Raw genomic sequence first — 16,905 nt, forward strand, 5'->3', positions numbered from 1 at the left:
AGCTTGCCGACCCACACGCTGCTGCAGATGCCCAGGCGCTTTAATGGCTGTCGAGGACTGGACGTTGTGAAATTGGGCTGAAACCAGACGTAAACCACTTCTCATCTCGCAGCCTGGGGGCCTTGCCCTCCGCTGGGCTTCCCCACGAGCAAGGCCCACGAGCTGACTCAGCCCTTCCCTGAGCACACGTTCCCCTTCACCCTCCTGGCTAGCCCCTGGCCACTCTCCCTTCTCCATCTCTCCTCACGTATCAGTGGGAAACTGAGGCTCAGAGACCTGAAGTGATTTGCCCAACCCTTGTTCTGATAAAAACTATCATCCGTTTTTGCCTTTATTCTTCCAGTCCTAGCGTCTCAGCCTTTCCGAGAGACCCTACCGTGAATGAGCCCGAAATGTCTCCCATCCAAGAAACCACAGCCCGGTTGGAACCCTCCCTGTTGGCCCCACACTGTTGCCCCCTCTGGGCTTTTCTTCCCACAGCAACTCCCACCCCGCTCCCAAGCCATGCTCCGATCCATTCCTTATCTGATACTACAGCAATTTTTAAATGCAAAAACTAAACATTATCCCCCGCGCCCCCCAAGAAGGCTTTTTCTAAAACCCAGTTCTCATACCTCTTCCTCGTTCAGAAGCCGGCCCTGGGTTCCCACTCCGCAGGGCTTGCAGAGCGGTGCGCATGGTCTTCAGCGGCTCCCGCCACACCTACCGGTCCCTGGACTCCCCGCGCAACCCTACTGAACACCTTCCCCCCCCCCCCACCCCGTTCGCCACTGCTCTCGCTTTCTTTACCTTTCACTGAGCTCGTGGCTGCTTCCCCATAACAAAAGCCTCCTAGATGCTCCCACTGCCTGCTACCCCAGCCTCTCGCACCTACCATTTGCAAACCCCTCAGCGGCTTCCTATCGTACTCGGATGTAACATCTGCCCAAGGCCTTGCACAGCCTGGTTCCTGGCTGCTCCTGCAACCTCATCTGTCGCTCTTCCTCCAGCTTGCTGTGTTCCATTCGCACCTGTGTTCTTGAAGGGCTTCGATCACCCCGAAGACTTTTGCAGATACTGTTCCCTTTCCTCTCACTTTCTCCGTGGCTGGCGCCTACTTAACCTTTCGGCTTCAGTTTCAACATTCTTTCTTCGGAGAGGCCTTTATCGATCACCCAAGGTTTGGGCTCATCTCACCCCATCGTGACACTCTCCTCATTTTTTTTTAGATCATATATCAGTTAGTCCTCTTTTTTTTCGGTGTGTTTCCTGCTAGTTATAAGTTCCCTGAGGGGAACCATCTATCATGTTGACGGTTGTATTCCCAGTGCCACTACAGAGTAAATATCTGTTGACAGAATAAAGAAATGAGTGATTTTTCTTCTTTTTTCACACACCCAAAATTTACCTTCCTATCTATCAAATCTAGGACCTGATGCACAGTAGCTACTCAAAAACACTTCTTGACAAACTGGTTCTAATTAATGTTGCCTCCTACAGGAAGCCTTCTCTGATCACTACTCTGCCCCCACCCAACAATGACTTCTTTGAGCTCTCATACACTCTATCTGTTCTCTTTGGTGGCCCTGAGCACACCATGCCTTATGCTGTAGGTCTCTATCTCTACATGTCATCTTATCTCTTGGACCAAGAATACTCGAAAACAGGATTCTCACCCAATTATTTACATCCATAATCCTGCATCAGGAATCACCCGGCATGGATGTACCATAAATGTTTGTAGAAAGAAATGAAACAGCCAATATGATGGCGGATGGGAAAAGCAAGGAGAGATGTAAATGTCCAGGAGTTTCTTAGTCATTCAACAAGTAACTCCCGCATGGTGGAGTAGGCAGTCCCACTCTGCCCGTCTCATGTAGGGGGCTGTGTATATCAAAGAAAGTGCTACACAGGATAACTGCCCCTGTACTTTAGCGTCTCCACAAGCAAGGAGGGGTTTGTTTCCCAGAGCTTCTGGGACTTAGTACTCCTCATGGAAACTGCAGAGCAAAATACCAGCTTCATACTGTAGCAACCCAAGGAAGTTCATGGATTTGAGGGGAGAGGAAGCAAAGGAAGAAGGAAACAAACAATTAAGTGCTTGTGCTGGAGGCTTCACAGTCTCCTTCCTGCCTTCTGTAATTGTTTGTTTCTCATAATAATGCCGAGTGTAAATTATATAACAAACCCTACATTCGGGTGTTATGTTGGTAAGAAAATGTACTTGGGGCATCTGGCACACTGTAGGCCCTCGCTAAAGGGAGACTAGTATTTCTTTTTGTCAGATGGGGGACCTGAGACCCAAACAAGTGCCTACAATAACACTGCCAGGGTTCAAGCCCTGACTGAGTTGAAGTCCTGAGCTCCTTCCGAAACTTGTAAACATACAGATTGTGTTCATGGAAACAAGCCATGTAGCTCTTCACAGCTTTCTGCCACTGTGAGCATTTGAGTCCTTTCAAACACCATACAGTTTTCATTATTTCAGCGTCCTAGTGTTTCTATTTTTCATTGCCATGAAATCGCTTCAAATCTGTCTTCAAGAGCCTTGCTTAAATTTTATTCAAAGTATCCTGAGACAAGAAACAGGCCTCGAAGAAAATAAGTATTTTCCTGGCACAAGTACTGGTTAACTGTTTGCTAGTTAACAAGTAACTGGTAACAGGGGATGGGAAGGGTATTTTTTGTCTTCTCCAAAGGGATTGCTTTCCTTCTGATCGGTGTGTGCTTAGGTATGTGATGAAACACCTTCATCTCTGCTCCTGCTTTTGCTGGATGAAGGAGAGGAGTCAGGGAGCCCCAGAGGAGAGGAGTTAGGGAGCCCTAGGGGAGAGGAAGGACAGAGGCAGCAGCACTGAGCTCACGACCAATTGGGGGCACCAGAGGGGCAAAGGGACCCCTCGACCTGACTCTAATAGTCTAAAGTGAGTGTCTAAACCACTTTTGGCCTGGACAGGGAAGCCAGGGCAAGAAAAGTATCCCAAGGGTAGTTTGAAATTGGTTTTCCTGGAGTCTGAAAACAAAATGCTGGAAAGAATTTCAGACCGGAAGAGGCAGCCATAAAGCTGGGGCTTACTACTTACTGAGTATTTGCTAAATTGAGTATTTACTAGATTTCTACCCTACAGAGCAGGCGCTCTTAATGTCCTCAATTTACAGAAGAGAAAACCAAAAGCACTTTGAGGTTAAATAGTTTGTCCAAGGTCCCACCAAGATTACCTGGGATTAACTGGCTCAACTAGGCTTAGTGAGAAAAGTACTAAATATATTTATTTTGTGCTAATGTTATCCTTAAAAAGACAAATCTAACTAATGGCTTTCATGTTGCCTTTTACCTATTTAAAACAGAAATACGGTGCAAGATTTAGGGGTGCAGTCATCTTCAGGTGAAGCACAGAGCACACCTGTAGAGCATAGCGAAGTGGCTGAGGAACTTACTGCCACCTAGTGGCAACCTATGCTTATCGCAGTGAAGTGGCCAAGATTACCAGGCCTCCTGGTCCAGGTGCTTCAAACCAAAACGTGTGAAGGTAGAATCTATCAGATATCACATGTATGCACTCCTATTTACAAAAGTTATTGCCAAACAAGTGTAGTAAGAGAAGACTGTGTTTTTTGGTGACCCCCACCTTCCTCCCTCATCCCTGCTGTCTTGGGACATTTTGTGACCTCTGGCTTCCACACCCCAGTATGCTCTTTTTAGGGTACACACTTTACTGAGGGTGAACTACTTAGCTGTATCCCCAAAGGATCTGTGAGCAGCCCGACCATGGAGTGACTTGTCTTATTTGTCTAAAATTATCCTAAGCTCCCAGCTGGTGGCCTGGCCCAGAGGAAGTATTCAGAGAATGTATGTTGAATGGATGGGAGTGAATGTTTCGACCCAGACTTATCATCAGGCCACGATTAAGCAGCAGTTTATTTAAATAGTAAACATTTGAGAGGGGGGTGGAGGAATGAAAGAGGCTCCTCAGGGAAGTGTCCAGGGCAGGGCGGAGGGCCTGGGCAGCCGGCCTGCTCACAGGGCAGCGGATGCCCGGAACTTCTGGGTCAAATAGAACACAGCGGCCGTGAGGGCCGTGCACTGACGGGCCAGAAGTTTCACGCTCAGGTCGTGGTAGCCTCTCTCGCAGGTCAGCTTGGCGGCCTCCACGAACTGTTGGTAGGTGTGCACCACGTCCCTCAGGTTCCCTGCTGCTTCCCTGTGCCGGGCGGAGCAGCGGCTGCAGTCTGTGAACTGGATGCACAGGCCCGCCAGCTGCACCAGGTACTGGAAGGTGTCGCGCACGGCACCCTGCATCTCTTCGGGGCTCTGGTCCACTCTGATCACATGCTGACAGCTAGACAGCAGCTTCTGGGAGCCCATGCAGAGGTGGCTCCGGCTTTCAGAAAAGTGCCAAGTACACTTCTCCGGGGGGTGTTTGTTCCCATTCCCCCAGGAAGCTTCTAAAATGTCTTGTAATTCCAGCAAGCTCTCTGTGAGTCGGACGAAGCCCTCGGGGGTGCTGGCAGGGGCCGCTTTCAGCTGTCTCAGAGCCCTGGAGCAGTACTCCGGCCAGATACGGCTGTTCCTGGACAGGGGCTCGGAGCTGCAGCTGTGGGCCCGGGTGGGTCTCCAGGGCAGGGCCAGCGGGCTCCCTGCAGAGGGCGGTGAGGTGAGAGGGACCGTGGGGTGTGCCTCCGGGTCCCTGTCTTCTTCCTCTGTCTCGGGCTGCAGGCCACGGAAGCACGTGACATAGGAGAACTGGCAGCTGCACTGCTCCATCCCAACCCTGGGGGCCACCAGCTCATTCACCCCCACGAACCCCAAAGGCACGGCCATCCTGAGACTGGCAGAAACTTTAGGATGGCTTTCTGAGGAGAAGCACAAGAAGGACTTCTCAGCAGAGGGGCAAATCCTAGGGCTTTTGTCTTTGCTTTCTGACAGCGGGCATTGGTTTGAATCTTCTACGTGGGGCCTCTCTTGGGGACAGGGTAGGGTGCTTAGCAGAGAAGGCCCTGGGGTAAAACCAACCTGCTGAGGGGTATCCTGGGGGGCTGTGTCTTCCCCTATCACAAGGCTAAGTGGCTCTGCTTTGACCCCCTCCAGAGGGAAGGTTGACGGAATGGTCTGGTTCTCAAGCAAGAAAGCTGGGTCCAAATCCAACTCTGCCAATAGTGTTTGTGCTTGGGCCTGGCAAGCTTGGCTGGGGATTTCTCTGCTTTTTCCTTGGAGTTCCAGGGGGGAGTGTGGTGGGGTCGGCTCAATCCCTGTTAGAGGGGTGTCCAAGGAGAGGGAGGCTATCATTCCCCCATCTGGAGCACTGATACCAGCAGTCTGTGGGACAGCATTTGACACGTCACCCTCAGCATCACCCGAATCCTTCCCAGATTCATCATGAAGGAAGTTGGTGCCATTTTTGTCTGTAACTAACTCATCGTGTTCCAAAGGCAGCTGTCCTTGTTGCTCCTCCTCTGTGGGGAAAGAAGCCACCTTCTCTCCTGAACTTGTCCCACATTCACCACTTCCAGGCCCATCGTGAGGAGACAACGAAAGCTCTGTGCATTTGGGGGCGGCTTCTTGCCTATGATTTGTAAACAAAGCTCCCGATCCTGTTTCCAGCTGGACCCCTCCCAGCTCTACTGTGTTCGCTTGGGAGGCGTTCTGTGGCCCTGGGCTGACGGTCAGGCAGGCGGTGTCTGGGTTCGGGTCAGCACTGGAGAGGGAGGAGGTGCTGTCCTCCAGCTCTGTGGAGAGTGCTTTGGGGGCACTGCCCTCTGAGTCTTGAAATGCAGACACAGTTTGGGAAGGTCCTGTCTGACCAGTGTCTGGGCCAGATGAGCCTGGGTTGGGACAGTTCAGGGTGCGGGCCGGGGCACTGGCAACAGTGGCAGTCACAGGGGCACCCCCAGGAGTCTCTTTGTGACTGAGGTCAATCCGGAGGCGTATGGCGGAAATAGAAGACACCCGAGAGTCGATGACCGATTTGGTTTCCATGGTCTCGGGCTCCATTTCCATGACCCGGGAGGCTGGGTTTTTGCTCTTGGCCTCCCTCAAGGGAGCCATCCGCCCCAGGGCCTTGGTCTCCAGGAGGCCGGGCTCACCCTGCATGTCCTGCAGAGATGACACGGTTGGGGAGGGCACAGCAAGGGTCAGGTAGGGCTCCCTGTCATAGTAGCACACGTCGTCCACGTCCTCCAGGGAGGCCGATGGCACCAGGGGAAAGGAGACCTGACAGGTGTAGTCGGTCTGTAGGAAAGACCTCCTTTTTCTCAGGGTCTTGGCGTACTTTTTCACCCCTCCCCTTCTGCTCGGCTCTCTTCCATCTGGTCCAGTTTTCAGGCTGTCCTCGGGGCTACAAGTGCTAGCCTTACTCTGCATCCTTGTGGCACTGGCTTCTGCAGCAGAAACAGCTCCAGGCCCTGAGAATCAAGAAAGGAAAAAAATGCATAAAAAGCAAGAAAACAAAGAGGCTCACAGAGCTTGGGCTAAGGATTCAGGATCGCGGGGATTCAGATCCTGCCCGGGCTGTGTAACCTGGGACACGGTAAAGCTTGATCTCCTTAATTTCCTCATCTGAGAGTTGGGGGTAATAATTGTGGTAGACACTTTTTGAGTCTTGGTTGCCCAAAATGTGTTTCACTGTCTTTTGGTCACAGTGCCTCAGCTTCCTGTTGGGGACTGACTGCTGCCCAGTGGTTGCAGTCTGCTGGAACTGTCAATGACGGGGCCCTGTCCACCTCAGCTAAGTGGCCAGCTTTATGGCCTGGAAAGTCAGCTGCACATTTCCTATGATTTTAAACTCAAACACACTGATTAAAAAAAAAAAAGAGAGAGCTCATTTTTAACAGCCATAATATCCTGACAATATGACAAGGAATCTTGCCACCCAGCAGCCTCCTGGTCTGGCTGCTGCCTGTGTCTGAAGCAGTTCCTCACCTTTGCTGGCAATTTTCTAAGCTATCTTACATCCTTTACCACCTTTTCTTTGCACTGCGTCAACCCAAGGCAGCCAGTACCAATGGTACCAAGCAGCACTGCCACGCAGGCCAAATGAATTAGTGTGTATCAGGTACCTGGCCTGTGCCTAATATACGTTCACTAAAGGGAGCTGCTGCTGTCATCACTGCTACTGTCATCGCTGTTACTGTCGCCACAGTGTCAGGGTTCTGGAGGAGCTCGCTTTGGACAAGAAGTGTCCACGACTCTCCGAGGCGGCCTCTGTGCATTCCACGGTGGATCTCTCTGAGCAGAGAAGCGCTCTTGTGAAGAAGTCCTGGGCATCAGCCCGAGGAATGAGGCTCACAGGTTAGCAGCACTTGAGAATCGGAGGGCTCTCCTACTCAGACAGCGTTCCCAAACTGGCTGCACCTTGTTCAAAACTGCCAAAGGCTGCTTCTCGGACCTCCTAAATCAGGATCTCGGAGGCTGGGATCTAAGAATCTATGGCATTTAAACCAGGTCCCTTGGGTGATGTCGGTGCCCAGTCACATTTTGGAGCTGCTGCCTTAGGCCACCTATAGCCACTGACCAAAGGTGTTTCTGAGACGTGAAGAGGGACAGGCTCCCACAGTGAGCTGGGCCAGGGGTCCCGGTGCCGGCCTGTCTCCCCAGGACCACACTGCTCTCTATAGGGAAGGGAGTGTCCACCCCGCCAAGACTCTCCACTCCCCGGAAGGGACCCAGAACCCATCCCAAGGAGAAAGCCCTCTCAAGTGAGAAAGAAGATTTACCATACCTTTCCGCCACAGAAATGTATTTGTGTCGTTGGCACCAGCCTCCCCCTTCACCGTTACCATTACGGGAACCCTCTCCAAGGAAGGAGGAGACTGCAGCCAGGAAGGCAGAGAGAGCACTTGCTCTCATACTCTAGAGGTGGTGGTCCAGCTAACGAGTGTGAAAATGCCTTTGGCATTTTTTAAAAAGTACAATCAATAAAGCGCAGTTCTGTCAAGAATGAGGGAGTTAACAGCCAGAGACAGACACTGTGCAGGCATTGCCAACAGACAAAACGACAGCAAAATGTGCTCGCTGTCCTTGCCTGCTTACAGCACTGAGAGGTGCGTGTACCGGTACGTTGCTCATCACAGGAGCACCGGACTCGGCAGTGCAGTCTCCGGCTACCTGATGCCCTCTGCACGAAGGGTTTTCTGTGCTGTGAAATGCATAGAGCTTATGCTTTGCCGTGCACGACTGTTCCTGCCATTGATGTGGTGTGAAACCTGGGAGGGTGTGGTCTTTGGGTGTTCTCAGGGGCCAATGGTAATTTTTGGGTTGGGGACCCAGCTTGGTATGGGGAGTTTTTCCTGGGCGTCTGCTCTTTAACTATAGAAACATTCATCTGTATCTCTATGTCCTGCCAAAGACCAACAGCGTGTGTCAGAGACAGAGAGAGGGGAGGGGGAGGATGTCCTGGAAGGCTTTCGGGTTTTCCATCAGCTGGGAAGTCATTCCATATGGAAAGACTCCCACACTCTACATGGAGGGAGGCAAGAGGAACCTGAGAGATGACCAACAGATTTCCCCTGCCTTCCTACGTCAGATCCCTTACAGGGCCACCAGTGGCCTGTCAGGTAGGTTCTTCTTGCTTCAAGGCCTCATTTAATGTAGCTTCAGGGTCAGTAATGACACAGCTACTTCCTTCTGCTGGGCACTCCTGTCAAACCCTTTTCTTTCTATGTAAATTCTATCTCACCAATCTTGGTTCTTTCCCCACCTCTTCTGAGAAGCCTTCCCTGATTTCCACTGTTGCATGAACGCCTCCCATCCCTGCTTGCTGACAGTTCTCTGAACCTCCCTCGTAGCTCTGACCTGAAGTCATGATGCTTGTAATTTAGTCCACTGAGCCCAGGACAGCCTCCCAGAGGAGGCCCATGACCCCACTTGACTCACGTGTCTTCCCCACAAGCTTGGTCCCTGCCTGCCAAGTCTGCAGACCTGCTGGGGAGGGCTCACCTGAGAGGGTGTCTGGGGGTGTGAGCTTGTCAGCTGCATCATAATATTCCTCATCCGAGCTGCCGTCCTCACAGGCAGGGGCCAGGGCTTCCATCGTGGAGCGGGCCTGGGTCTCAGTCCAGCCCAGCTGGCCCTGCCGGGAAGCTGCGCTGTCTGAGCTGTCGCTCAGGTAACTGGCTGGGGAGACACTGGAGCACAGGCTGTAGTAGTCGGCCTGGCTGCCCTCATACAGCCTGGGGTCCAGCCTGAGGATGCTCAGCTCTGGTCCCCAGCTGAATGTCCCAGGAGCGGGGCTCTCAGAAAGCTCCATCTTCTGAGACTGAGGGTTGGCTCGTTGGGCCAGATCCAGGAGACAGAAGAAGCCGCTGGTTTCAGTCCTGCTCCTCTCCTGGCTGTCAGCCTCCACGCTCTCTGGGAAGCCCGGCGAGCCAAAGTGGAAGAAGCCAGATCTGCTGGAGGAGCAGGCGTCCAAGTCATCCTCCTCCAGGGCATCCATGGATTCGCTCGAGCCGCTGGTCCTGCACCCCCGGCTCTCGGTGTTGGCTGAGTCCGACGCCTCAGACTCAGCACTGTCCGTCATGCTGCCGGCCCCGCAGGTGCTCGGGCATCTCCTGGCCATGCTGGGCGTGTGGCTGTCCCCCGGAGGCTGCTCCTCTTGTACGAGCGGTCTGCAGGGGCCCAGCTTGGGCAGGCATCGGTCAGAGAGAGGCTCCAGCATGCAGTCCACTTCGGAGGACTCCTCTGAGTCACTGCACGCCCTGGACTCATAGCCTGCAACATAGGGGACACTGAGGGTTACAAAATGGCCTTTGGGGACCGGCAGACGCCTATGTATCTTCCTGCCGCCGTGCTGCTGGCCTTCCGGTTTTGCAGATTCGGAAACAGGCACAGGAGGGTGACTGGCCCAGATCACGCTATAGTGACTGGCACAGGTTCCATGGGACTCCAAACTGCATGCTCTCCCCCAGCACCAGGCCTCCTTTCCCACATCTGTCTGAACCACCTAATGAAGACAGGACCATCTCCATCCCTACTTCCAAGGAGAGTTACCTGTTCCCAGAAACACGGTGGGTATTTGTTTAACTGGACTTCACTTTGCTCTGGGCAGTATCACCCAGGTTCCCTAAACCCCTCACCAAATCTCAGCCCTGTCCTGTCTGGGATGGAAACCAGATGGGGAATCATTTTAGAATACAAAACAGTTCCTTGACCCTGCCGCTGATGTACCGAGGCAAATATCTAAGCAGCGTGGTCTGAGGATCTGTTCTAACGGTACTCGGGAAGGACCCACGGAGAGAGGGTTGGGAGCATGGAGCCGGGTCTCCAGTCTCTCCTCTGCCATGAGCCTGCAGGGTGATCTTCCTAGAAACTTCTTTCTGATCCACATCACACTCTACTTAAACCCTCTGCTGGCTTCCTCTGCCTACAGGGAAGAACCTAAGTTCTCCCATAAGAGCTAAGGCCTCTCAAGATGGCCCTGACCCCTCCTTCACGGCCTGGTCACCACTGAGGCCTTCCGGGGCTCCAGCCACTGCAGAGAGCTTCGCACGGCTCTTGCCCTTGCCCTTTGTGTCGTGCCTCCACGTCGTCCCCTCGGCTCCCCATGATCTCTCCTCCCCTCTCGTCTGGCCTCCTCCAGCACGTTCTTCAAGATCTCCTTCAAATGCCTCCCCCTCTGAGCATCTCCCCTGACCACTGCCGCCAGCCCTGGCAGGAGCGGCCTCTCCCGCCATCAGGCCTCCACAGCAGCACGGCTCCCCCTCTGCCCGCCTCCCCGACTGGACCTGGAGGTGTCACCCTTGTTCATAAATCGTGTTAAAGACAAAGTTAACAAATGCCCAACACGCATCGCTGCCTGATGCCTTACTTGACCTTACTATCACCTAAGCTCTTGAGATTATTTATGTCCATGTTGTCCACATGGAGGAAATACTACATAATGATATGTAATGAGCATCTCTCCCCTTCTCCACACTCAGCGATAGCACATTGGTAGCTGGAAACTACGCACGGTGGGAGTGTTTGTGCCATGAAAATAGACAATTGCTTCCAATCAGAGTTATGCTTTTTTTTAAATTTAATTTTGTCCTTTTTTCCCCTTGGCAGAGATAGTTGTTAAAGATTTTTAGAAAACCACAGGGGAAATTCCGCGTCAGCAGTGCTGCAGCGAAAGCCTGACAGAAACTGGGAGCTGGGCCTGGAGAACCATTCGCCTCGTCTGGCCTCCACTACTCCAGGCCTTGTGTGATAGGGTTCCCAGCCTGTTCTTCTAAATAAGTAAGGATGAGAATGTCTGTTACAATTCAAGAGAGTGCAAAAGAGTACATAGGCATGGAATGAGAAACTAGGTCATCTGTACTTTTTAAAAATTGATTTGAGAGAGGGAGAGGAAGGGGTGGGGGAGAGAGAGAAAGATACACTGATTTGTCGTCCCACTTATTTATGCATTCATTGCTTGCTTCTCGTATGTGCCCTGACCAGGGATATAACCCACAACCTTGGCATAACAGGACACTTTAACCAACTGAGTTACCTGGCCAGGGTCGGTCATCTGTACTGAACAAATAATTAACAGCAATTTTTGCTGTCAAATAAAGACAAAATACAGTGGATCTTAAAGATGGTTTTAGGAAATTCTATAGGGCATCAGAGACGTTCTATGGTTTTAGGGATTCTCAGGTACCAAGAAAGTTTCTCTATTTAGGATTTTGGAAAGGTCCACTGTTTACCAGGAAATAAGTGGAGAAATGGCTCTCTTCAACTTCACTGGAAGTCTCGGCTCCACTCAGTCCACCACCTCCCTTCAGGCTGCCCTTACCTACAAGGCCGTGAAATGGGCCCATCCTGGCCACGGCAAACTTTAGTGCCTCACCTTCTTCAGCAGATACGCGGTGCACCTGTTGTTTGTTCCCTGGCCAGAGGAAAATGGAGTTAACTGGGTCAACAAACAGCCGGTAGTACCCAGCGATCAGGCAGGCGAGGTCTTTTGCACTGTTGGATTCCAGCAGCAAAGTCAGAACCTTTGAAGGTAAAGAGAGCTCTTAGGCTTATACAGTGGCATAAGACCATCTAAAGCCTGACAACAGGGCCGTGTGCGGCTCATGAGAGACTCCAAGTAAGTCCGGCTATGGTCCACAGGCAGGCCTCAGGTCCTGCGTTCTCACCTGTGCGACTTGAAATGAGCGTGTGCACGTTCACGCACACACACAGTGGGTTCCTCCCACCACATGTCCACACTGTCTCCTGCCTCTCCATCCGTCATCCTGTCCCAAACACCCACCCAACTCTGCTCATTCATATAAGGGGGCCCCTCCAAGACATGACCTAGAAAGAGAGCAAGAGCAAATGGAGAAGGAGGGAGAGGGTGATGAGAACAAAGTACCCTCCTTCAGCATGTTGGTATTAAAGCAAAGGAAGGCGGGATAAGTGCAGGACCTTCCAGCGAGGCTCAGGAAGTACACTACATCATTTACCCATTTTAATTGCTGCCACTCAAAACTCCTGGACAGCCTTTCTGGTCCCACGCCTGTGACAAAATCCTCTGGTGTTCCCATTTAAGTTTCTGAAACCATCGCAAAAGGACACAGGCAGACTCAGTTTATACAATAAAACCTTTTAGGACCTGCCCAGGAAAATGCACCCTGACTACCACTTCCCCTTCAATGGGACAGAATGGACAATTCATCTTCTTAAGCAAATGTGGGACATAAGACTTTGTTAATATCCAGACTCATATAAACTACCCTAAAAATCATTCATCCCTGAATCCCCAGAGCTGGATTTCAGGCCTCCTCCGGTGTGTTACCTTGATGTCCTGAAGATACACCTTGACCATGCTCACTTTGTCAGACTCTTCCGTCAGCTCGACACGGCTGATGCTGGCAAACTCTGCCAGCGTGGAGATGATGTTGAGTTTGCTATTGATAATTTGGCTAATCCCATACTTGGCTCCAACTAGAAGGCCGACGTAGGACTCTCTATCCTGCAACTGCAGAAGGGCAGAGGAGGAATCAGTCTCCCTTCACTAGTGAAAATGCATTGCACACGTAAGACGTGATACCTCTCTCTGCACGCTCCCTGATTCTCGTACCAGGTCACCGTCTCCACTCCCTAGACCACCAAGTTAGGCCACAGCCTAACTGTCCCCATCTTGCTAAATTAAGTGTAAACTTGTCTCCCTTAATCCGCTCATAGTAGAGAGCCAGACCCAACCTGTACTTTCACACCTACGTGCCTCTGTCACTCCTCCAGAAATCCCTCCCCTGCCTTCGGTATTGGCTCCTGAAATCCTGACCCTTCCTTAAAAGCTTCCATCAAAATCTACTGCAAACATCTACTAAAAATACCTGCCTGAGCTCTGTCTTCTCAAACCAGGACAGTCCTTTCCCCTGTGTTGTTTCCACACTACTTCCTCTGTACTTCTCACAGAGCACTGAGCTGTGACTTATTATAATTATTTGTATCCAAGTCTCATATTGCCTGCCAGGTTCCCTGATGACGGGCTGTATTTATCTGCATTTGCAATGCCAGAGCCCAGCAAACACCCTGAGCCAGTTTGATGTGGTTGGCTTCTTCTCTCACTATACTTCTTTCCTTAGACAGGAGAGGGGAAGGGGGACCGGGGACAGCTGCGAGAGGGCAGGATTGGCCCTTGGGAAAAGTGGGAAGCCTTTCTTGTACCTTCAAGCCTTCCGTTCTGTGATCTAGTCTCTTTTCTACCTTTTGGTCATCTATGCACACAAGAGGCCATCTGCTTTTCCTGTCCCCTAACTATCTGATTGCTCTCCCTTGCTCTCAAAACATTGATTCTCTTTTTCCATCTATATTGTTAGGTTTGCAAGTTGATGAAATTGACCCATCACTGTAAATGACTGAGAGACACACCAAATCCACTGAAAGAAGATTTGTTAATGTTTTTAAAAATCTCTAATTAGTAAGTCATCTGGCTTTGTGCTGGAGAGTTCTGGGGCTGGTTGAGTGGAGGGGAGAGTTCCCTTAAGCCACGCCCCCCATAACTGACAGCTGAAAAGCACAGAGCTCTAGGCCTGGGCTCCAAGAAGGAAGCCTGAGGAGGAATGAGCAACGGAGAAGAGGGTTCCTTTGCTTTGCTTTTCCCTTCTCAGCCCCATCTCTCAGTTCTACCCGTCTTCTGAACAGTCAGGGCCCCAGCCTGTCAGTCAATCAAACATTCTTATCTTTCCTTCACCGTTTCCACGTTTTCCTCTTCCCCTTCCTATTCCCAAAGCTCCAGAGTAAATAGCTTACAGCACCCTTCCCTCAAAATGCCTTTCCTCTATCCAGAAATCTGGCCAAATCCAATCTCCCTGCCTTTCCTTAACCCCTTCCCCTTCCATTCTTGTCCTGAAGCTGCCAGTGGTACCTCCTTCTTCGAACTCCACAGCAATAGCCCTGTGCACCTCTCAGGGCTCTGCTTTGTCTGGTTGGCTACTTTGTTCAATCATCTGAGGGCAGAAATCGCGTCTCATCCAGCTCTGCCTCCCCCAGCACCTACCAGAGGGCAGGCACAAAGCCAGGACATGATAAACACTCCCCAATGGCGTGATACTTCGTTTCCCAAACAAGTTCTAGTACCTGACAGTTCTCAAGAGCTTTAGGTAGAAGATTCATTGATCTTCTGAGGACTGCTAAGGTCCCGTATAACAGTGGGATTCTACATTCCCCTAATACGTACCATTAAAGTAGCATTAAAGATTTTCCCACCATACATCTTGAGTTCCCCAAGGATCTGTAGGTAATTTAAACGTAGCTGGGCAGCAGAAATAAGTTGCTTAAACAGGAAAAAAAAAAAAAGACTGTTAAGTTAGAGTTATTCACTTGCCTAAACTCAAGGCAATGCTGAAGATGCAGTCCCTGAGGTTCCACAGCGACAGCTGGCGGCTGGGTTGGCCGGGGCCATAGCTACATTACCTTCTGTCGGGGTTCCAGCAAGTTCTGGTTCCGCTTCATGTGGAAGCTTATGGCTTTCTTGATGTCTTTGCCTTTCATGTTTCGGAGTAAAGTGGGAGATATAAAGTTCTCTATTCCCCAGTCTTTCCTGCCATGAGACATTGGAGACAAGGAGGCCCCTTTTCACAGTGTACTTGGCGGCTCTAACGAAGAGCATGGTTACATTGGATTCCGTACTTCGTGTCCCCAGAATACCGCAGCTGAGCCTCTTCCCCAACAGAAGGTGCATACATATGTACATATACGCGTGTATAAATCTATACTTTATAGAAATACATTACTGTATTAATTATATTTTATATGTTTTATAGAAAATGTAATATATACATTTATAAATATACTTGTATATAGTTCCTCTCCCCACCACCAACACACACAGAAACCCACAGCCATTCAGAAATTAAACCCCACTGATCTTTCTGGGAGCTCATCACTCCCGGTGTGGTGTGATAGCCTGTTAAGCAGGGCAGGAGACCTCCATCTTTTTTACTGCAATACAGTGACAAATCGTGATCACGTGTGTCTGACATACTCTTACAGGGCCAGGCTTGAGGTGGTGCCGGTCTAAGAGCCTCAAAGTATCCAACAAACTTGTGAAAAATTCGATTTCTCAGGTCCCACTCTCTAGAGATTTGACCCAGTACCTCAAGGATAGGGCCTAAGATCTGTTTTATTTTTATGTATTTCTTTTCTTTTTTTTAATTGTATTTTTTATTTTGATGCCCAAGCGGGGCACAGAACTGAGATTTGGTGGGGGGTTAGCGAACCTGGGTGATGTTGTCAAGAACAAAGTGAAATTTTAAGCTAAGAATCAGGTGGTGTTGGAATCCTGGGACTCGAAGTTGCTTAATAGGAATATAAGGCACCATGATTAGTTCCCAAGGTTTCCTGCCCTTATCAGAGCTCTTCACCGAAGTTATATGATTTCCCAAGCCCTTCTCCCAGGAAATGAGAACTTATAAAGGGATCCTGTGTCATACCATCTGGACTTGGCTTCTGCCCCAGAGGGAGCAGCCAGATTTTGACATCTGGGGAAGCCCTGCCGAGTCCGAGAGGGTGGGGAGGAAAATGGGTAGAAAGACGATGGACAGATACCTAGGGAGGTGAATGTCAGCTTTCTATGGAATCTGGCTGTTCTGGCCGGGGGCCAGTCAAATTATCAATGCAGCACAGCTGCTGCTGATGGGTCACAGAAGTCCCCTGCCACTCACTCTATGTACTTCAGAGAGATCTTCTGTGGCTGGGCGCACGCGTAGATCCGCTCCTGGATGTGCAGGGCCGCAAGGCGGAGCGCGGCGCTGCATTTCATTTCCACCGCAAAGCGCTCCTGGAGCACATCGCTGCAGCTCTAGGAGAGATCAGATCAGAGGAATCGGGAAACCACAACAGATGGACCGTGTTCCTAGTTCTCTCCAGTGAAAGGCAGCAGGACCAGGAGCTCAGCTTTGAGACCGGGCTCCGCCAATTCTAGGCTGTGTGACCTTGGCTAAGTTACTAAGACTCTCTGAACATTGCTGTTCTTCCCATTGCTAAGTGAGCATAGTCAGGTCTCCCTTACATGGTATCTGTGAGGTTTAAATTAGATAATGCCTATGAAAGCAGGTATAAGGGACACAGCATTATACAAATATAAAGGAGCGCTGTCATTATTTGCTAAGACTTGGGGCAAACCAGTCCACCTAGTCAGAGTTAGCTTATCTATACAATGTTGATGCCTCCCCACGATCCTTTTTCATCCAAATAAAAATGACATAAGAATTCTCATCCAAGGAGGTTGAGGAGGGAGAGCGACAGGCTGGGGGACCAAGGAAGCAATTTTTGGCTCAGTCCCTAAATGGGTGACCCAGGCAAATCATGTGACCTTTCCAAGACTCAGTTTCATCATTTCTAAAGTAATGCTTTGAAGCACTAAAGCCCCTTCTATCAATAAAAACTGTAACTCTAAAGATCTTAAATGGTATTAGGAAATGTATCAGCTACATTGAGGACTAAGCCTAAATTTTATTAATATGTCACTGATCTCC

The 16,905-nt window shown here is 50.6% G+C and overlaps 1 protein-coding gene across 6 annotated transcripts in view; it reads right to left on the reverse strand.

Moving 5' to 3' along the window:
- Nucleotides 1–3,880: 3,880 nt before the first annotated feature.
- Nucleotides 3,881–16,905, reverse strand: part of FRMPD1 (FERM and PDZ domain containing 1) — a 74,969-nt gene continuing 61,944 nt past the window's right edge. For all 6 annotated transcript variants that reach the window (XM_053922529.2, XM_053922533.2, XM_053922531.2 and 3 more), the window contains 7 exons: nucleotides 16,093–16,229; nucleotides 14,843–14,969; nucleotides 14,607–14,702; nucleotides 12,720–12,902; nucleotides 11,787–11,934; nucleotides 8,915–9,685; nucleotides 3,881–6,381 (listed from right to left, as the gene is read on the reverse strand). In XM_053922529.2, the coding sequence (XP_053778504.1) occupies nucleotides 3,998–6,381; nucleotides 8,915–9,685; nucleotides 11,787–11,934; nucleotides 12,720–12,902; nucleotides 14,607–14,702; nucleotides 14,843–14,969; nucleotides 16,093–16,229 (3,846 nt within the window). In that variant the 3' untranslated portion in view covers nucleotides 3,881–3,997. The remainder of the gene's footprint in view (nucleotides 6,382–8,914; nucleotides 9,686–11,786; nucleotides 11,935–12,719; nucleotides 12,903–14,606; nucleotides 14,703–14,842; nucleotides 14,970–16,092; nucleotides 16,230–16,905) is intronic.

The sequence above is a fragment of the Desmodus rotundus genome, chromosome 1 (genome assembly GCF_022682495.2).
Source record: "Desmodus rotundus isolate HL8 chromosome 1, HLdesRot8A.1, whole genome shotgun sequence".
In the NCBI taxonomy this organism is placed as follows: Eukaryota; Metazoa; Chordata; class Mammalia; order Chiroptera; family Phyllostomidae; genus Desmodus; species Desmodus rotundus.